Below are 21,201 nucleotides of genomic sequence, written 5' to 3' on the forward strand. Positions count from 1 at the left end.
GGCACTGGACAGTACTTCCGGGAGTTCGTAGCTAAGTACTGCAGCCGCTCGGGGCGAGGGGCTGTGCCTCCGGGACCATGTTGCTGCGGACAGCTTGGAGGCGGGTGGCTGCGGCCCTGCCAGCAGCTCAGGGGCCGAGGCCGGAGGCGCCCACTCGGGGTCTGCGCCTGCGCGGTACGCTCCGGGTCCCGCTTGCTGCTACCCTCCCAGGAGGCGCGCCTTCTTTCTCCTCCGCGCGGCGACGCACCTGTGAATATTCCGTAGCCTCCCTCTTCCGCCCCTACCCAGACCCTCTGACCCTTTCCCTGGGCTTCATCCCTCCAATTTTCTCAAGCTGGCTTTCTTAGTGACTTCGCCGCGACCCGCTCAGATCTTATCCCACTGGCCTTCCGAGCCTGAGGCTCGGCCTTCGTTCTTCTAACCAACTTTTAGAGATGCTAGTGGTCCAGCAAGTAACCTTCAAAAGAGATCTTACGTCTCCACATCCCTCCTAAATGGCTTTGCCATTTCAGAGCCTTCCCAACTCCCAACGATGCAACTTTAATAATGTCCCAACATCCCCCTCCAAGAGCCCTGCCTCTGTCCCTTATCTCCTTTTACAGTTTGCTCAAATCCTGATGTTTTCTTTCCTTTTTCATTAAGATTGAACCCCACTATTCCTTAAACTTAACTCACCTCCATCCCGGCTTTACCTTCTGATGTCTTGGATACCCTGTGTCCATAGTCACGTGGCCACTCTGTTCCATATTTTTGGCAGTTGCAGACCATGCTCCCCAGTCTGCTGTTCCCTCAGATACAGCCACTGCTCCAGAGATGGAGTCAGTGCTGCGACCTCTGTATATGGATGTGCAAGCTACAACTCCTCTGGTAAGGATGGAGGGGCAGCTTTGCCCATGCTGTTTATAGGAATTATATTGTAGCAGTGACAATGTACAGCAGGGGTTGTTGGATTCTTGTAGAGTTAAGAGCCATTGATGAGTGTGTGCAGGAAAAAGCAGTGAGCTAGGAGTAAGGAGGCTTAAGTTGCAGTCCACTAGAAATGACTCAACTACTTACAAGCTATTGATCTTCTAGGTCAAATCACTTCAGTGCAGGCACTATAGTAGTAGTTAAAATCATGGGCTCTGGAATTAGCAGCACTGCTGTTTAGTAACTATGAATGTGGGCAAGTAGTAAATGGATGAAAAGACATAAAACAGCCCTTAACAGCGTGGCACATGATGAGCACTTGAATATTAATACAAGATTTCACCAATATGTGGACTCTGTCATGTCCTGGCCCCTTGCAGATCACATTTCCTGGTAGGAATGTAAATACCTGCAGAAATGGCTGCCAGGACATGACAGTGTTTATAGATTACCCAGGGAGATGGTAGAATAGCCTGATTTAAGATGGATTGGGAGTGGGAGTGTATTAAGTTGATATTTGGTTAGTACCTGAGGGGCTGGAAGAATGTTTGAGGCCTAATCTGGGCATTGTCTGAAGGGTTGGGAGTTTGTTGAGGCAGGTCTGAGGAGATGGAGTGGGGCCTAAGTTAACTCAAGAGGACTGATCTGTTCTTTTGTGCTCAGGACCCTCGGGTGCTTGATGCCATGCTCCCTTACCTAGTCAACTACTATGGGAACCCACACTCCCGGACACATGCTTATGGCTGGGAGAGTGAGGCAGCCATGGAACGTGCTCGCCAGGTTAGTACAGAGGAATCTAGGAGATACTGATGTCATGGATTTAGTGGCCTGTGGGAGGCATTTCCTTCTTGGTAGGTATGGGTGGAGGTAGAAACGGTTTGGGACTCTTTAAGAGATTCAGAGAGCAGGCCTTGTGTCCCTCTAAAGCAGCGGTTCTCAACCTGTGGGTCGCGATCCCTTTGGGGTCGAATGACCCTTTCACAGGGGTCGCCTAAGACCATTGGAAAACACATATATAATTACATATTGTTTTTGTGATTAATCACTATGCTCAATTTATAACAATGAAATTGGGGGTCACCACAACATGAGGAACTGTATTAAAGGGTCGTGGCATTAGGAAGGTTGAGAACCACTGCTCTAAAGGCATTTGATTAGTTCCCACATTCCCTAACTAAACGACCTTCGGCAAGTTATTTAATTTCTCTAAGCCTTAGTTTCCTCACATTGCAAATGAGATTGTAATAGTTCCTACTCCCTAGGGTTATTGGGTGAATTAAATGAGACAATGCTAGTGATGGGTTTATTAATCCAATGCCTATATATATGACGAGCACAATAGTGCTTTTTCTTTTAATACAAAATTTTAAAAATATATATATTTTATTGATTTTCTACAGAGAGGAAGGGAGAGGAATAGAGCCAGAAACATCGATGAGAGAGAAACATCGATCAGCTGCCCCCTGGGCATCCCCCACTGGGGATGTGCCCACAACCAAGGCACATGCCCTTGACTGGAATCGAACCCAGGCCCCTTCAGTCCGCAGGCCAATGTTCCATCCACTAAGCCAAACCAGCCAGGGCTAATACAAATTTTAAAAATTTATATTAGAGGAAGGGAAAGAGAGAGAAAGACAATCGGTTGCCTCCCACATGTGCCCCGACTGGAGATCAAACCCACCACCTTTTCGTGTATGGAATAATGCTCCTACCAACACTGGCCAAGGCTGAAATAGTGCTTTTTTATTTATTTTTTTAATGTTTTTATTGATTTTAGAGAGAGGAAGGGAGAAGGAAAGAGGAGGATAGAAACATCAGTGACAGAGAAACATGGATTGTCTGCTTCTTTCATGCCCTCTACTGGGGATCAAGCCCACAACCACGGCATGTGCCCTGAATCAAACTGTAACCTCCTGGTTCATAGGTTGACCACTGAGCCACACCAGCCAGGCACTAGTACTTTCTTTTTCTTTTTTTGTTAATCCTCACTGTATATTTTTCCATTGATTTTTAGGGAGAGTGGAAGAGAGAAGGAAAGACAGAGAAACATCAATGTGAGAGAAACAAATCGATCGGTTGCCTCCTGCATGTGCCCTGACCAGGGCCCAGGTCTGGGAGGAGCCTGCGATCAAGGTACATGCCCTTGACTGGAATCAAATCCGGGGCCCTTTGGTCTGTAGGCCAACGCTCTATCCACTAAGCCAAACCGGTCAGGGCGCACTAGTACTGTCTTAAAAACAGCAATATTTTCCTGGCAGGTGTGGTTCAGTTTGTTGAGCATCATTCCATGCACCAAAAAGTCACCAGTTCAATTTCTGGTCAGGCTACGTACTCAGGTTTTGGGTTTGATCCCCACTGTCTTTCTCTCTCTTTCTAAAATCAATAAAATCAGCCCTGGCTGGTTTGGCTCAATGGATGGAGTGTTGGCCTGCAGACTGAAGGGTCCCAGGTTCGATTCCAGTCAAGGACACATGCCCAGATTTCGGGCTCGAGCCCCAGTGGGGGGCATGCAGGAGGCAGCCAATCAATGATTATCTATCATCATTGATGTTTCTATCTCTCCCTCTCCCTTCCTCTCTGAAATCAACAAAAATATATTTTTTAAAATAAAAAATAAAATCATATTTTAAAAAACACCATTATTATTATTATTATTATTTTGTTTTGGGCTGGGAAGCCTGGGATCTGTGATGTAAGTAAATTTATCCTTGTCTCACCCTAGTAGGTGCAGAGCTTCTTCTTGGGCAGTTGATGGAATACAGTGGAGCTCTTCTTGATCTAGAGCTCTGTCCTAGCTGTGTCCTGTAGTCAAGTACTTTCCTGGGGAACTGATGTTACTTATCTCTGTTTCTTGGCTTGCAGCAAGTAGCATCTCTCATTGGGGCCGATCCTCGTGAGATCATTTTCACTAGTGGCGCTACTGAATCCAATAACATAGCAATTAAGGTAAGAGGGCATATTGGGCCTTTCTTGACCTGGGATATGGTATCTTTCTATCATCTGGGCTCATACATGTATTTCCCAGCCACCCACTCCCACCCTATTGTGAAGAGAAGACACATATACTCTTTCTAATTTGTTGCTTCCTTCAATCCTTTGCCATCTAAAATCTTTGCTCCTATTGAACTGAGTTCCGTAAGGTAGTTGGATAGGAAAGGCAGTGGCTCTTGGAACATTAACCACTTGATTTTTGGGACAGCAGCTACTTCACAGAGTGGATAATGGTGACTTAACGCTTTTCCCCGTCCTTTGGATCTAGTCACAGTGAAGTCCAGAATGTACTTACAATTGGGCATGTTTCTCAGTTTCACCCTTGTATGTATGATTTCACAGCTGCCTTCCTCTCAGCCTTCCCTTTTCTTTCTGATCAGATCTGTTTGCAACAAGCACCTCCCAATTCTTTAAATGTCCCCATTTTTTTTTAAAGTTCTGATTACTGTGATACCCTCTGCAGGCATTCACTTGGTCACCCATTCTAGGATCAGCACAACTTTACCCTTGGGACATACAGATATTTGGTACTTATAAAAGTAAAATTCCACTCTCAATAGTTATGTTGGTGTTTCATAGAACATACTCACCTTTGATTGAGCCTGGTTACCAGGATCACTTGTGTAAATACTCTGGTTCTAATAAATTGTGGGCTGCTATAAGTTCAACTCTGGCTTTACCCCCTCTCATCATTGTCTCTCAACTGTGTGTCCAATATTTTATTTTATTTTTGTGTATTTTATGTTATTTTTATTTTATGACCTGTCCTGAGTGTAAGAGGCCAGGGACAAGCTCCAGAATCATACTGCCTGATTCTGTTAGCAGGAAATCGTCCTTTCTTTGGACTATAGAGACCACAGAGCCAGATCCCCTATGGGGATGGTTTCAAAAATTGGAAAATGTTTGCTTTGAAAGGTCCCACAGATCCCAAACCTAGAGGTTAAGGATTGCTAAGAATAGTTGTGACATTGTCCCCCTTAGTGGCCTGGATAGGTAGAGTAAATATCTACCTGCTATTAGAGCCTTCTACACTGTGGGTGAATGAGATAGGAGATGGGGCAACTTTTAAATGTTTTCCTTTTATGTTTCTTGTCTTTGAGAACATACAGTTTTTATGTTTTAAATTTGGCCTAATTAGTTTATATTCTTTTATAGTAATGCTCTATGATAAGCTCTGGAGGAATGGGGTTGTGCATTTTATTTCTTTAATTTTTAGAAAGTAATTCATATATTTGTAGTACGATTTTTAACTCTATAGAAAAGTTTAAAAATAAAATATGTCTTCCTCCCCTATTCTAGCCCCAAGACCTGCTCCGAAAAGTTAATTATGTTATAAACTAATTCTGTTTATTGTTGTTTCAAAAAAAACCCCCACATATATATGAATATGCTTTTAATATTTTCACAAACTGTAGCATGTCATATTTATTCTTCTGTAGCCATTGATAACATATCCTATGTTCTTCCATTTCAAACTCCATTATTTTTACTATAAGTACATTCTTGTTTATGGAGTTGTGTTATCACAACTTAGTATTCATTTTACTAGTCATTCTCTTGGGTGTGTTTAACCTTCCCATTTTTCTTGAGGATTGTAAATATAACTAAAGCATATTTTGTCTCTATAGCTTCTCTATTTTTTGAAATATTTCCCTAAGGTAAACTCCCAAAAGAGGAATCACAGTTAAAGAATGTGAATACAGCTTTTAAGACATCTTTCTACACAATTCTCTGAAGACTTAGAGCATAAATACTGCCATTAGCAAGGAATAAGTGTATGAGTTTCACTTCTACACTGCCAGCTTTGGCAATCAGTATCCCTATATTTGCATGTTTTGCTATTTAAATAGAAATAAATGAGAGAGGCTTTTGCTTGTGGTGTAAGGGTAGGCATGTTCCCTATTTTCCATCTGTGAATATATTTGGTCTTTGTTCCCTGTTCCTGGTACAGAGCTTCAAAAAGCCTTGGAGTTTCCTGAATGACAGGATTGTCATTCCTTATTCAAAACAAGCTTCTTTGTACCATTTCTGAGTTTATGGTAATGAGGTAATTCATGTGGGCCCTTAGTTTCAAGGGACAGGCTGGCTACTCCAGAAAGATCAAGCATGTGATTAAAAGGTTGGAACTTCCCGCTCTCCTGTCCTCTGGGGAGGAGAGTGGGACTGGAGATTGGATTGGGTCCAATGACCAAAGATTTAATCAATCATGCCTATGTAATGAAACCCCCATAAAAACTCTGGGCAGAGAGGCTTGCAGGAGCTTCCAGATTAGTGGACTCATGGGTGTGTGGAGAAGGTGGTGGCATGCCTAGATTCTAGGAGGAAAGAGCATGGAAGCCCCTCCCCACTCTAGACCTCACCATATGCATCTCTTCCATTTGGCTGTTCTGAGATGTATTCTTTATAATAAAATCCTGGTCATAAGTACAACACTTTTAATGAGTTCCGTGAGTTATTCTAGTGAATTATTGAACTTTAGAGGGCTGTGGAAGCCCTGAATTTGTAGCCAGCTGGGTAGAAGTATGGCGGATGGTTGTGACATCCAGGACTTGCAGTTGGGTTGTAAGTGGGAGCAGTCTTCTGGGACTGAGCCCCTTAACATGCACTAACTCTGGGTAGTTAGTATCAGAATTAAATTGATTTGTAGGACAACCAGTGGGTGTTAGAGATTTGATCTTGGAGCATACCACCTTGCCCACTTTCCCTTTACAAATGGGATGGAAGTCATTGCTGTCTTTCTGAGTATATTCTCCTTTCTTCCACCACCACCAATTTATAGGGGGTGGCCAGGTTTTATAGGTCACGGAAAAAGCACTTGATCACCTCCCAGACAGAACACAAATGTGTCTTGGACTCTTGCCGTTCACTGGAAGCTGAGGGCTTTCAGGTCACCTACCTCCCAGTGAAGAAGAGTGGGATCATTGACCTGAAGGTAGGAGTGGCTCTTGGCAGGAGTGGGAAAATTGGAGCAGCATGTCTTCTGCCTGTGTATCTATATCTATCTCCAGCCTTAGCTCAAGCTTGAAGGACTAGATCTAATGATGAGGGAGGGGCTTAGAGAAATAGGCCTGGCAGAGAAACCAAGATTATGTTCCCTTTGAGTGTGTACCATCTTCCTTTTCTCTGGAGGATGTATTTCTCAGCTTTGTTGCTGCTTCCTGGTTTGTGTGGGAGTCACTGGATGTGTGTGCAGGATGCCAGGGGCTGATACCGTGGCAAAGCTCTGGCCTCCTCCCCTACTCTAAAGAGGAGGTAAAGATTTTTAGAAGAATATTTCCCTTTTTGTACTATGTCCTTATGTGTCCATTTTGGGTAGTGAGTCCAAGCATCTTGTCCACCAGAGTTTGGATACTAGCATCCCTAGACAAATCCTAAGATATAGTATGTAGACAGAACCCTGTCACGTACATTTGGAATTAAGGAGGGAACATAACATTACATGAAGGTAGGAGAAAGTGAGGCAGAGAAATCTCTGATTGGTTTACAGAATAGTTAACAAGATTATGTGCTCCTTTGAGGGTGGTCACACCTCTGAGAGGTGTGGAAAAGAGGATTATTCTGGTATTTCAAAGGTGTATTAACCTAGATGCCCAAGAACAATGGACAGGGCTTGCTTAAGGCAAGATAAACCTTTCATTAAAGAAGTTAGAGGTCTTAATTTTTTTTTTTTAATTCAGTTAGGAATTTTTTAAAAAATCTTCATCTGAGGATATTTTTTCCCATTGCTTTTCAGAGAGAGACACATCAACTGGTTGCCTCCCACATTTGCCCCCGACCAGGGCCAGGGAGCGAACCTGCAACCCAGATATGTGCCCTTGATCCAGAACCGAACCTGAGACCCTTAAGTGCTCAGGCTGATGCTCTATTGGTCCCACCAGTCAGGGCCAGTTAGGAATTTTTTATCAGATCACCCTGTGAGATTATTCTTGGTCACTGATTTATTACAGCACCCCTTTTTGTTCACAAGTTTTATAAAGAACAAGCACTGCCAAAGTGTTTTGGTTTTTATGTCAAAGTGTTTTTCAGTGTGGCTGTACCATTTTACATTTCCATGAGTAAATATGAATGATACAGTTTCTTTGCATCCTCCCCAGCAATTTTGTATTATCACTATTCTGATAGGTGTGTAGCAAAAGACTAAGCTTGCCCACATTCTAAGTTAGGGAGTACCTGGTAGTGCTGTATAGCCTCCTTACTCCTGATATTCTTAGGAACTAGAGGCTGCTATTCAGCCCGATACCAGCCTGGTCTCAATCATGTCTGTGAACAATGAGATTGGAGTGAAGCAGCCCATTTCGGAAATAGGTGAGTGTCGTCCTGAAGCCTTATGCTTGCCCACCAAGCACCTGAGTAGCGGGAGGGGGCTGGGAGCTGTAACACTTTATAGAATACAGTAAGAAAATCTGGGGAAAGAGACATTATACATGATATAGCCAGTATTTGAATCCAGGTCTAGTACCTTTTATGTTCTTTTCATTTTACTGCAGTTGGTGTAGTAAAAATAAATCCCCAAAAACCTCTACTCTTTTTTTTCTTCCTCTGTTTTCAGCTTTGAACATCTCTTTATTATGCTAACTTAGAGCCAGACTCAACCTCCTAGTCACATTAGCAAATTCATCTGTTAATCTTTACCTCTTTTAAATAAAAAGGGATATGAAAGTTGATCTGATATGTTGAAAGACCAGTGTTGAAGAGAAAGAGAAATGATTTATTACATGGTTAGAGGCTAATGCCAGATGCAGTTTTGCCTTAGAACTCATGGAACATTGTGGGATCACTGCCAAGTGACTTCTCAACATTGTGCTATGTTCTTTCCCTCTGTTGTTTCCTCAGGGCGGATTTGCAGTTCCAGAAAGGTCTATTTCCATACCGATGCAGCCCAGGCTGTTGGAAAAATCCCACTTGATGTCAACGACATGAAAATTGATCTCATGAGCATCAGTGGTCACAAAATCTATGGTCCCAAAGGTACCAGCCCCTCCTAGAGTTCCTCTGCTCTGTACCTCCCCAGTAAACCCTTTGATAGGTGTTTCTTGTGTTGTAGGCGACACAGCACCAGGTAACTAACTGGTGGGGTCAGACCAGACCTGGGTGCAGCAACCTCAGTATTTGAGTTTAGCTACGAAAGAATTTAGAGCCAAGACCCAAACTATAAGAGAACACATATTTAGTAACGCACAGAGGTAGAAAAAGTAATTCCTAGGAGAAATGGGCTTAGGAAACAAGTTATAGAGGTAAAGGGAGAACCCTATAAGCTAGGGAGTAAGGAAGATAATGGTAACATGCCTTGGGGGTGGGTAGAGAGGGAAAGGGAAAGGCATGGTCATGCTCTGGGGAGGGAGAGAGCACTGGGTGGAGATTTTATTTATTTATTTATTTATTTATTTATTTATTAAAAACGCATTTTATTTGAGAGAGAGAGAACATCGATTTGTTGTTCCACTTATTTATGCATTCATTGGTTGATTTTTTTAAAAAAATGCTCTATCCACTGAGCCAAACAAGCCAGGGCTATTATTTTTTTTAAATATATTTTTATTGATTTTAGAGAGGAAGGGAGAGGTAGAGAGAGACAGAAACATCAACGATGAGAGAGAATCATTGGAACCTGCAACCCGGGCATATGCCCCTGACCAGAATCTAACCCAGGACCCTTCAGTCCACAGGCCCACACTCTAGCTCTATCCACTTAGCCAAACCGGCTAGGGCTGGATAGAGATTTTAGGGAAGGTCCCACGGGAAGATCTTATTAGAATATTCAGCCCAGCTGGCATGCGCAGTGGTTGAGCATTGACCTATATGAACCAGGAGGTCATGGTTCGATTACCAGTCAGGGCATATGCCTGTGTTGCAGGCTTGATCCCATTGTGGGGTGTGCAGGAGACAGCCAATCAATAATTCTCTCTCATCATTGATGTTTCTATCTCTTTCTCCCTCTCCCTTCCTCTCTAAATCAATAAAATCAACAAAAATATATTACAAAAAAAATATTCAGCAGCTTTCCAGATGTGTCCTTTCAGGGTCTAAGTCTCAACTGCAGGGGGTCTTTAGTCAATGCAGCTGGTCCTGAGGTCAGCCATGGGGTCGCTGGTCTGGTTTTGCTGCTTTTCTGGGCCTGGAGCTGAAATACAACTGAGGCCTAGATGTTATCTCTAGGGAGGAAGGGTCAGGGGGTCTAAACTGCATGACCAGCAGTATACTAGGGGAAGAACAGTCACCCTGGGGGGCGAGGTCCAACCCTATAACTGTCCTTTGCTGGGCACCCAGGACTTTCTGCCCTGGTGACCTTCTGTACCTGGCACATGGTCCTTGCTCTGCTCATGTCTGTCTAACTGCCTATTACACTTGGAATCATTTGGGACTATTGTGATCTCAGAAGTTGTAAATTCAGAGTGCCTTGCAGAATTCAAGTGTCATTTATTTTATTTTATTTTTTTTAAATTATAAGAGAAAGTAATACGGAGGTAGTACAAGTAAGCCAGCTGGGCTGCATAGGCTCAGGAAACAAGGTACAGCAGCAAAAGAAGGGCCTTTGGAGCTTAGGAGAGGGAAAGGCAAAGTTGGGGTGCCTGGGTAGAATAAGAGGGGGGCAGGGTGTGCTCCTATTTGTAGATCCTCATAGTTACTATGTAGCAGACCATTCTTCCCTGTTCTCTTTAGAAAATCCTTAGAAAGCATATAGACATTAATTTGGTTGAGGAACAGGGAATAAGTCCAGCTAGCTTGTCTGACCCTTATGTTATGCAGAGCAGTGTCTTTGAGTCCTTTATTCCCCTGTGTTTTTCAGCAGTTCTCAACCTGTGGGTCGAGAACAATGAAAATACATCCTGCATATCAGATATTTACATTACGATTCATAACAGTAGCAAAATCACAGTTATGAAGTAGCAACGAAAATAATTTTATGGTTGGGGTTCACCACAACATGAGGAACTGTATTAAAGGGTCGCGGCATTAGGAAGGTTGAGAACCACTCAGAGGATGATTGTGTGGGCTTAAACGTACATCTCTTGGTGTTTGTTCTTAGACTTAGTCATCTATGTCTCTGTTAGTCTTTCAAGAATATTTGTCTATTCTATATGGTCCTTTTTTTTAAAAATATTTTTATTGATTTCAGAGAAGAAGGAAGAGGGAGAGAGAGATAGAAACATCAATGATGAGAGAGAATCATTGATCGGCTGCCTCCTGCAGGACCCCACTGGGGATTGAGCCCACAACCCTGGCATGCGCCCTTGACCGGAATCGAACCTGGGACCCTTCAGTCCGCAGGCCGACGCTCTATCCACTGAGCCAAACCGGCTAGGGCTCTATATGGTCCTTTTGATTTAGGAATGTTTCTAGCTAGAATTCTGCTTATTCACCCCAACTTTGTGAAGATATTGTTGTCCTCTATTTTATAGAGGTGGCCATAAAAAACAATTCCTCTTCTGTCTCTGGGATGAGGTCCTGTGGTGGTTGGTAATGCCAGTACACTTTCTGTGTCTGCAGGTTTTATCATCTGAGTATACATCCTGTGGGAAAAGGTGTGATAGCTCCTGAAAGTATGTAATATGACTTCTTCTAAAGGTTTCCAGAGATTGCAAAGAGTGTTTTTGTGAGCTATTATTTTAAAAAGCCCAACTGCCATTCTATCTTTACCTAAAGTTGCCTTTATTAGCTTTAATTGAAGATACATCTATTTTGATAAAACCAGTTAACTCATTGAGCAGAAGCTCTGCTCTGCACTTAAATCTGTAAAGGTATTGTTCACTATCCAAAGTCCTGCTTTCTGAACTCAGGATCTAAGTAAATTTAGACAACATGGTTTCCTTCACTATTCAGACATGGAATCTGAGCATTTTCTCCCCGAACTTGACAACTGCAGAGATTCAGATAGTATAGGATGCTTGAATTTGATGAAAAATGAAATATTTCTTGATTCATGTAGTTTGGTACATAAGTTATTTTAAAACTGGGGTTTCTTGCCCTAGCCGGTTTGGCTCAGTGGATAGAGCATTGGCCTGGAGACTGAAGGGTCCTGGGATCAATTCTGGTCAAGAGCATATGCAGGCTCAATCCCCAGCAGAGGGCATGCAGGAGGCAGCCAATCAATGATTCTCTCTCATCATTGATGTTTCTATCTCTCCCTCTCCCTTTCTCTCTGAGATCAATAAAAATATATTTTAAAAAAACACTGGGGTTTCTTCATGATAACTTTTTATCGTACCCACAATCTCTGCCTAAAAACTTGTTCTGTGTGAGCGGTGAACTTCATCAAGTACCCACTCTATTAAAAAAATTCTTGCCCTAACCGGTTTGGCTCAGTGGATAGAGTGTCGGCCTGCGGACTGGAGGGTCCCGGGTTCAATTCCAGTCAAGGGCATGTACCTTGGTTGCGGGCACATCCCCAGTGAGGGGTGTGCAGGAGGCAGCTGATCGGTGTTTCTCTCTCGTCGATGTTTCTAACTCTCTATCCCTCTCTCTTCCTCTCTGTAAAAAATCAATAAAATATATTAAAAAAAAAAAATTCTTGCCTGGCTGGTGTGGCTCAGTGGTTGAGTGTCGACCCATGAATCAAGAGGTCCCCAGTTCGATTTCCATTCAAGGCACATGCCCTGGTTTCAGGGTTGACCTCCAGCAGGGGGCCTTCAGGAGGCAGCTGATCAATGATTCTCTCTCATTGATGTTTTTATCTATCCCTCTCCCTTCCTCTCTCTCTAAAATCAGTAAGAACATATTTTAAAAAATTATTGACTACTTAGTGACTATCTTTGCACATCTGTGCTTATATTTTGGTATGAAATACTTGTAAGTGGGTTTGCTAAGTCATGAGTCAAACATATTTCTAAGTTTTACAGACCCTGGGAGATTATGGTATTTTTTTTTACTTCCATTTTGATTTCCTCCTGTTTTTTCTTCAAAGGATTTTTTAAAGCTTCTTTAAAAAAGTTTTTATTGATTTCAGAGAGAGGAAGGGAGAGGGAGAGATAGAAGAAACATCAATGACAAAGTAACACTGATGGGCTGCCTCCTGCACGCTCCCTATTGGGGATCAGGCCACAACCCAGGCATGTGCCCTGACCACGAATGGAATCAGTGACCTCTTGGTACATATGGGTTAACACTCAACCATTGAGCCACTCTGGTCAGGCTCCTCAAAGGATTTTTTTTGTTGTTAATCCTTTTTTGTTATTAATCCTCATCTGAGGATATTTTGGCATTGATTTTTTTTTAAGAGAGAGTGGAAGGGAGGGGGGGAGACCGAGAGAAACATTGATGTGAGACAGACACATCAATTGGTTGCCTCCCACAGATGCCCCTACCCTGTTAATCCTATCAGTGGAGGATATTTTATTTCCAACTGAGTTTTAGAGTGGAAGGCAGTGGGAGAGACTGAGAGAAACATTAATTGGTTGCCTTCCCCATGCACTCTGATCCGGGGTGGGGATCAAGCCTGCAACCAACATATGTTCCTTTGACTGGAAATCGAACCTAAGACCCTTCAGTTTGCGGGCTAACACTCTAACCACTGAGCAAAATTGGCCAGAGCTCCCCCTTTGGTTTTTAACTCACAAGATAGCACACTATACTCATTGTTCTGCATTTTGCTTTTTCCACCTAACAATACGTCTTTTTAAAAAAATATGTTTTTATAGATTTTTTTATTTTAGAGAGGAAGGGAGAAGGAGAAGAGAGAGAGAGAAATAGAAACATCGATGGATCAGCTGCCTACTGCACGCCTCCTACTGGCATGTGCCCTAACCAGGAATCGACTGGCAACCTCTTGGTGCTTGGGTCAATGCTCAACAACTGAGTCACACAGGCTGGGCATATCTTTTTTAAAAAAATTAAAGTGCATGCCCTAACCGGTTTGGCTCAGTGGATAGAGTGCGGACTGAAGGGTCCTGGGTTTGATTCTGGTCAAGGGCATGTACCTTGGTTTCGGACTCGATCCCCAGTAGAAAGAAAGTTGTCATTTTTCCATGGTGAAGGGACTGGAGTCCGTGTTGATGAAAACACCTTGGTGGCTGCGGTGACTGGCAGTGGCTGCAGCAGCGGGGTGATGGGGCTGGTGCCTTTCCCTGATCAGCCCGGTCACCTCCCACAAAGGGAGGCTAGACTGCGGCTTAGGCCCTATCCCCAAGGGGAGCAGGAGGCAGCTGAGTGATGTTTCTCTCTAATCGATGTTTCTAAGTCTCTATCCCTCTCCCTTCTTCTCTGTAAAACTCAATAAAATACATTAAAAAAAATTAATGTATAGACTGTTAAAATTTTAACAGTTTTCTAACAGTGTATTTTGCAGATTTTACAGCAGCAGTACAAAAGGAGCTTTCTCATTCTTTTATACACCTGCTTTGTATTTCATGTATCATAATTTATTTGCCCATACCCCTGATGAAAGACATCTAAGTTGTTTCCAATTTTTTTTTTTTTGCTATTGTGAGTAATGCTGCATTGGGTGATGCCATTATACACATGCATACGGAGCTACTTTAAACTTAAAAATGAGTCTTGACTCCTTCTGGTAGTTACCCTCCTGATGTTAAATAATTTTGATATGTATTATGCTTTTATTGCTGTTTCTTCTTTTCCTCCAAGCTTTTTTATTTTGAAAAATTTCAAGCTTATAGAAAAGTTGAAAGAATATTTTGACCCCTTTGGAAAGTTATATTTTATTTCACCTGTATTTTTCTTTTTCTCTTTTATGTAACAAACTTTGTTTCCCAGGGGTTGGTGCCATCTACATTCGCCGCCGGCCCCGTGTGCGTGTGGAGGCCCTGCAGAGTGGAGGGGGGCAGGAGCGGGGTATGCGGTCTGGGACAGTGCCCACACCCTTGGTGGTGGGCCTGGGGGCTGCGTGTGAAGTGGCACAGCAAGAGATGGAGGTAGGGAGAGAGCAGTTTCCTCTCACAACCTTTTCCCCTGTGCTGGGTCTCCTGTTAGAAGCTTCTCAGCATGAATGAGTCAGATCTCTGCCAGAAGAGGAGGTTTAAGAAAACTGTCTTTGTCCCAGTGCTGCTGGCATCTTGTTTTGGAGGGAGGTGTTATGGGCTCCAAAATCCAGGTCCCTTCAGTAGTTATCAGCTCATTTATTTCTGGGTTATTGGAACCCATGTGTCCAATTATTTAGCACCTTTGCATACTAGGTGCTGTGCTCTGTGCTAGGGATACAGTGGTCTCCATGAGTAACATAGGATGATAGGTAGGTCTAATGCACAGTCACTTCTGGACACAGGAGGAGGGGTCCTTGTCCTGTGTGTTTCCTTGCTGTTGATGGTCCTATGCTTAGTTCTCTCTTGCCTGTTCCTTAGTATGACCACAAGCGAATTTCAAAGTTAGCAGAGCGACTGATACAGAAGATAATGAAGAGCCTTCCGGATGTGGTGATGAATGGGGACCCTTATCACCATTACCCAGGTATGGACATGCCTTTTCTATTCCCATTCTGGAAGAGCCTGAGACTAGACTCCTCTCATAGTGGTTCTCTTTTCCAGGTTGTATCAACCTCTCCTTTGCCTATGTGGAAGGGGAGAGTCTACTGATGGCACTCAAGGATGTTGCCTTATCTTCGGGGAGGTAAGTTGGACCAGGTAGAAAGGACTGTGGCAGGACCGATTAACCTGGCTTCTGAGTGTTATGACAGATTATTGAGCTTTCCGGTATAGAGATAACAGGTACAAGAGCTCTTGGTTAAGAATAAAGGTCGTTTTGTAAGCATCTATTTATTTATATATTTTGTTAACCCTCATCCGAGCCTATTTTTCTATTGATTTTTAGGGAGAATGGGAGAGAGAGGGAGAGACAGAGAGAAACATCAGTGTAAGAGAAACACACCGATTGGTTGCCTCCTGCACATGCCCCAACCAGGGCCCAGGCAGGGAGGAGCCTGCAACCTAGGTACATGTACTTTACCAGAATCGAACCCAGGACCCTTTTGTCCACAGGCCAACGCTCTATCCACTGAGCCAACCCGGCTAGGGCATAAACATCTATTTTTTTAGCTAGCTGGGCACAGGCTGAAGTTGCCATTCTAGGAGGGCTTCTTGGGGTAGAATTTTGTACCTTTTGTAGTCCCAGGAGATGCAAGTATCTGTTCTAGTATTGTATTTGCAGTTCTGTTGTAGGCCTCCAGAATTGAAGTATACTTTAAAGGCCACCACGGGTTTAGCTGCCATCTATGCTGGTACAATATGGTGTATTCGGTCACAGGGGAGTGAACACGTCTTCTGCTGCCTCTTGTTGTCAGACCAGCTCTTGTGGTGTCATTCTGTGGCAATATCTTTGTTTAAAAAGTTTAACCGCCATATGGGCCAGAGAAGCTAGATTTAAATCCCAGAAAGTGCCGGTAGCATCGGCCCTTTAGCTCTGACAGATGAGAATGTCTCTTTTGTCTCCATGTTATGACTCTAGGGACCTGGAAGATGGGAGCAGGTCTGGGGGTTTGGGACTAAAATCAGATGTTGATGAACTGAGCAAGGCTCTGTGTCTTTCTCCTCAGTGCGTGCACTTCTGCATCCCTGGAGCCCTCTTATGTCCTTCGAGCAATTGGCACTGATGAGGATTTAGCTCACTCTTCTATCAGGTCAGTCAGTTGAGCTGTAACATTTATGAAAGGCATCTTTTTTGTGTGTGTATTTTATCTCCTGTTATCGTCTCCTCAATCTAGTTTTCCTTATTCCTTCTTAATTCTTCATGAAAGTTTCTAGACCAGTGATTCTCAGACTTCATTGAATATCACCTGGAAAGTTTGTGTAAGATGAAGATTTCTGAATCCTACACCCAGACAATATGATTCACTAGGTCTGGAGGAGTAGGAAACTTCTCAGGTGATTCTGATGTGGCTGGTCCACAAACCATAGAAACTCAGACCTAGAGGGGAAGGACCATGTTCTCTCCATGTTGTGTGTGGAGTAAATCCTCATTGAGTATTTGCTGAATGAATTTACCTCAGTGCTAGAGCTCTGATGCAGAGCTCTTCTCCTGTGCCCTTTTCAGGTTTGGCATTGGCCGTTTCACTACAGAGGAGGAAGTGGACTACACAGTAGAGAAGTGCATTTACCATGTGAAGCGTCTTCGAGAAATGAGGTATGCACTGTTGTACCAGAGACCCTTTGGAAGAAATTGCAGTGCTCATGCTGTGTTCACATAGCCGGAAACCAGTTTGCAAATAATTGGATTTTAGAATTTAGAGATTCCACAAAACAAGAAAGTGAATATCTTTGGCTACTTATTTTCAGAATATGAAAAAATGTTTTTAAAAACTAAAGAAGCACATAAATTCAGGTGTTTTTCAGAGTATTAATAGTTGGCCTTGCAGCAATATCAATACAGAATTTGTGATTTGTAGTTTAAGTATAGGAAAACTCCCTTTAATAAAGGATTCTTGGCTGCTGCTTCTCTAAGCCCTCCCTCATCCAATATCTCTTCTCTTTGGCAGCCCTCTCTGGGAGATGGTGCAGGATGGCATTGACCTTAAGAGCATCAAGTGGACCCAACACTAGAAGAGTGGGCCTCTGACTTTGTGCTGTCCTGGTTGCTCCTGCGTCATCACTGCACCGCACCTCATTACACCAGTGGGTGTTTCATGTTCAAACCAGAATTGATATAGCCCAGTTGACTTCAGCATCAGCTCACCTCCAAGGCAGAAACACAGGATCTTTCCCGGGTCTCAGCTTTTTTGGTGGGAAACACTCCCGATTTATCTCCAGGAGTCCTTCTCTGTTCTTATGGTCGGTGGATGTCTCACCCTGAAGCAGAAGGAACATTTGTTATGATCTTACTCTATATCCTTGGTGGAGAGAGCCAGAAGAACTAAAAGAAGGCTCTTTGTTCAGGGTCCCTGATGCTATACATGGACATTTGAGTTGTTGCTTACTGCTACTAGCAAGACTGATTCCTTCAGGAACAAACATAATCAACTATGATTTAATCTTTTTTTGTGGCCTCAGAGGCCACCTCTTCATATTGACTGTAGATGGAACAGAAAGCTTGTCTTTCTGTTCTTATCTTCTTTTCTTTTGACCTGGTGGAGCGAGAAATATCTATATGATACTACCCATTATTCTAATAATTTGTTTCTTTTTAAAAATTTGTTAATTTGCAGATTAGAGAAATAAAATCGCCTTCCTCTATTTACTCTGTGACTTTATGAGAGGCCCAGGGAGAATTCCAAGCTATGATTGGGAATTGTGGAGCAGACTACTACTCCACTTGATTTCCATAGATGACTCAGTCTGCTTGCATATCTCTTCTTTCAGCAATTATTTGAGTGCTTTTCAGGAGCATAATATTATTCTGGGTATTGGGGATACATTGGTTAACAGGACCAAAAAGGACCTTGCCATTATTCTTGTTGAGAGTCAGAATATAATGAGTAAATAAATAAGCCTATGGAAGAAATAGAGTAGTAAAGGAGATAATGGGGAGAACCTGCTATGTTGGGCATACTTTGAAATCTTTTTTGAGGAGGTGTTAAGCAGAAATGTGATTTCCAGTCATGGAAAGAGTTGGGGATGAGTAAGGGATGAGAATGAGCAACAAAAGCAAAGGGCCTTAGGTATGAAAAGCATGGTGTGTTTGAGAAACCAGTAGAAGGTCAATGCAGCTAGAGTAGAGATTTTTCCATTTGTGGATCTGAAGACATAGGTGGATAGTTACCAGAACACAAACGAATGAGAGAAAAATAAATTAGACTACATCATACATATTTTTAAATTATTTATTTGCATGTATATACCAAGTTGCAAATGTATTTCTTATGTTGGTGATGATCAAAAAAGTTTGAAAGCCACTAGTCCAGCGGTTCTCAACCTATGGGTCGCGACCCCTTTGGGGGTCGAACGACCCTTTCACAGGGGTTGCCTAAGACCATCAGAAAACACATATATAATTACATATTGTTTTTGTGATTAATCACTATGCTTTAATTATGTTCAATTTATAACAATGAAATTGGGGGTCACCATAACATGAGGAACTGTATTAAAGGGTCGCGGCATTAGGAAGGTTGCGAACCACTCACTAGTCTAAAGTATGGTGAATGCAGATGGACAGGAGGAAGAGATGAAATTATATAAGTTTTTTAAATAAATTTTTTATTTTGAATAATTTTAGATTTAGCAAAAGGTTGTAAAGATAGTACAGTTATATATTAATCACCCAACTTCCTCTAATTTAACTTGGTACATTTGTCAAAACTAAGACTAACATCTGTACAATAATATGAACTAAACTTCAGATTTTATTGAGATTTCAACAGTTTTCCCACTAATGCCCTTTTCCTGTTTCAGGATCCAATCCTGGACACAACATTGCATTTTGTAAGTTTTTTTCTTCTTTTTTTTCTTTTGACTCGGTGCAGGAAAGTTTTCACAAAATGAGTCCAGGTGATTTTGAGATTATGTTTATTAAAGCTGAGGACAGTGAAACCAGAAAGAGTTTAGGATAAAGGAAGCATCAGGAGAGAGAGTAGGTGGGGCTGCTTTGGTTCTCTAGAAACCTTATAGGAAAGAAATGAGCCTAGGCAGGCTTACTTAGGCTCACTGGAAAGTCAGAGAAAAGGGGCCTTGGAGACAGAGATAGGTTCAGGGTGTTATCTTGGGATGAGCTGCAGCTGCCCCTTGCTCCCCGGGGCTGTAGGTCTCCTGGCAACCCTTACAGTTTAGGAGGTGCATACCTGAGAGGGAAGAAAGGCATGGGCATGCTCCCTGGAGAGGTGCCTAGTAGGTTTTGTTTTTAATACACTATATTATACCTACAAAGAGTATATTTAATAAAGTATAGATTTTGTTTAAGTGTGGCCTGGTCCTGGCCAGGTAGAGCATCCCTCAATACACCCAAGGTTATGGGTTCCATCCGGCAGTCAGGGCACATACAAGAATCAACCAATGAATGCATAAATAAGTGGAACAACAAATCGATGTTTCTCTCTCTCTCAAATCAATTTAAAAATGTGACCTTTTTCTTTTCTTTCATTGAAATTTTAAGAGAAAGTTTATTTAGAAAATTACAGAGGTAGTAGAAGTGAGCCAGAGGGGCTGCATAGGCTCAGGAAACAAATTACAGAGGCAGAAGGGCCCTTGGAGCTTAGGTGAGAGAAAGGCAAAGATCCTGGAGGGAAGGGAAAGGGAAGGGAAAGGCCAGTAGGTGCTCCAGAGAGGGAGAGCGAGCCAGGCCTGGTGGTGGTTGTTTTTTTTTTCAGGCCTGGTTTTTTAATTTGCTAGTTTTGGCACACTGGGCCAGCACCAGGCATGTTGAAGTTGTGGAAATTTAGTCCCTGGTTTTATTAGTTGAATCCGCACTTTGGAAAATTAGTTCAATTATGGTGATATTCATGAACATATATTCATGAATATACTAGAGGCCCAATGCCCTGCCCCCTTCCCTTGCTCCCTCAGTGCCCCACCACAGTTGGTCACCTGCCATGTGTCTCCTCCACCGCCCCCCCCCCCCCCCCCCCCCCTGCGCGCGCGCGCGCGCGCGCACACACACACACACACACACACACACTCTCAAAAAAAAAGCACTTGGTGGTCAGTGCACATCATAGTGAGTGGTCAAACTCCTGGTCTCCCAATCAAACTCCCGAGGGGACAATTTGCATATTAGCCTTTTATTATGTAAGATATATAGGATAGGGTATAGACAGGGGCAGTGGAGTCTGGGAGACCAATACAGCATCAGAGTAATTTTTCTATAATAAAATAATACCGACGTGCAGCTGTGGATGGGTTAACGAAGACTGGTGGGTAAGGCTCCCCTGATTGAAATTTTTAAATGGCAAAAGAATCAGGTTTTGGTTCTTCTGTCAGGGAATCATCACTAGGCACCATTTTATGGTCCTTTTAATTCTCAAAACAATCACACGAAGCAGGTATTTACCTCCTCTCGCAAAGGCTTAAAAAAGCGAAGCAATTTGCACAAAGCCCCGCAGTGAGCGGCTGACCCAGATACCGGACCCATCCCACCACGAGCGTCACTCTCCTAAGGTGGGGCTAGTGCGCAAGAGTCGCTCGCAGGGGCTCACAGCTCTTTTCGCCACACACCGGGGCAACTTCCGGGAGATAGCCCGGAAACGTCAGTGCGCTTGCGCCGTCTCGCCCGTGACGTCACCACCCAATCCCGCCCCTTTTGGAACGCGGACCTGCGGAGCGGGCCGGCGGCCATTTTGTGAAGCGGCGAAGGAGGTGGTGGCTGCTGCAGGCTCCGGAAAGCCGTTCGCGTAGGGGCTGTCGGCCGCGGGCGGAGGCGCTCTCTTGGGGAGTAACTCGGCTCTGGGTTCGGGTGCCGCGCAGTTCTCCCCGGTAAGACTCCCGCAGCCCC

General features: G+C 43.3%; 2 protein-coding genes across 5 annotated transcripts in view; both read left to right on the forward strand.

The window, feature by feature from the left end:
• Nucleotide 1: 1 nt before the first annotated feature.
• Nucleotides 2–18,015, forward strand: NFS1 (NFS1 cysteine desulfurase). Its single transcript, XM_005879755.2, has 13 exons — nucleotides 2–174; nucleotides 758–867; nucleotides 1,573–1,689; nucleotides 3,772–3,855; nucleotides 6,680–6,832; nucleotides 8,112–8,205; nucleotides 8,734–8,868; nucleotides 14,608–14,765; nucleotides 15,192–15,297; nucleotides 15,375–15,456; nucleotides 16,379–16,462; nucleotides 16,876–16,965; nucleotides 17,318–18,015. Exons 1-13 carry the CDS (start codon nucleotides 78–80, stop codon nucleotides 17,379–17,381), a joined length of 1,374 nt encoding a protein of 457 aa, XP_005879817.1. The 5' UTR covers nucleotides 2–77; the 3' UTR covers nucleotides 17,382–18,015.
• Nucleotides 18,016–20,617: 2,602 nt separating this feature from the next.
• The window catches only part of CPNE1 (copine I), a 41,782-nt gene continuing 41,198 nt past the window's right edge, over nucleotides 20,618–21,201 (forward strand). For 3 of the 4 annotated variants that reach the window (XM_014550674.1, XM_014550675.1, XM_005879759.2), the window contains exon 1: nucleotides 21,002–21,182. The gene's annotated coding sequence lies outside the window, so the exon portion shown is untranslated. Of the gene's footprint in view, nucleotides 21,183–21,201 lie in introns of all 4 variants that reach the window. The other variant, XM_005879758.2, reaches the window with a different exon arrangement.

Source organism: Myotis brandtii, unplaced genomic scaffold (assembly GCF_000412655.1).
Source record: "Myotis brandtii unplaced genomic scaffold, ASM41265v1 scaffold61, whole genome shotgun sequence".
Lineage (NCBI taxonomy): Eukaryota > Metazoa > Chordata > Mammalia > Chiroptera > Vespertilionidae > Myotis > Myotis brandtii.

Coding starts and splice junctions, on each gene's coding strand:
- NFS1 (XM_005879755.2), top strand. CDS start 78: ATGTTGCTGCGGACAGCTTGGAGGCGGGTGGCTGCGGCCCTGCCAGCA. Junction 6,833..8,111: donor GTGGGATCATTGACCTGAAG/GTAGGAGTGGCT, acceptor TGATATTCTTAG/GAACTAGAGGCTGCTATTCA. Junction 15,298..15,374: donor CCCTTATCACCATTACCCAG/GTATGGACATGC, acceptor TCTCTTTTCCAG/GTTGTATCAACCTCTCCTTT.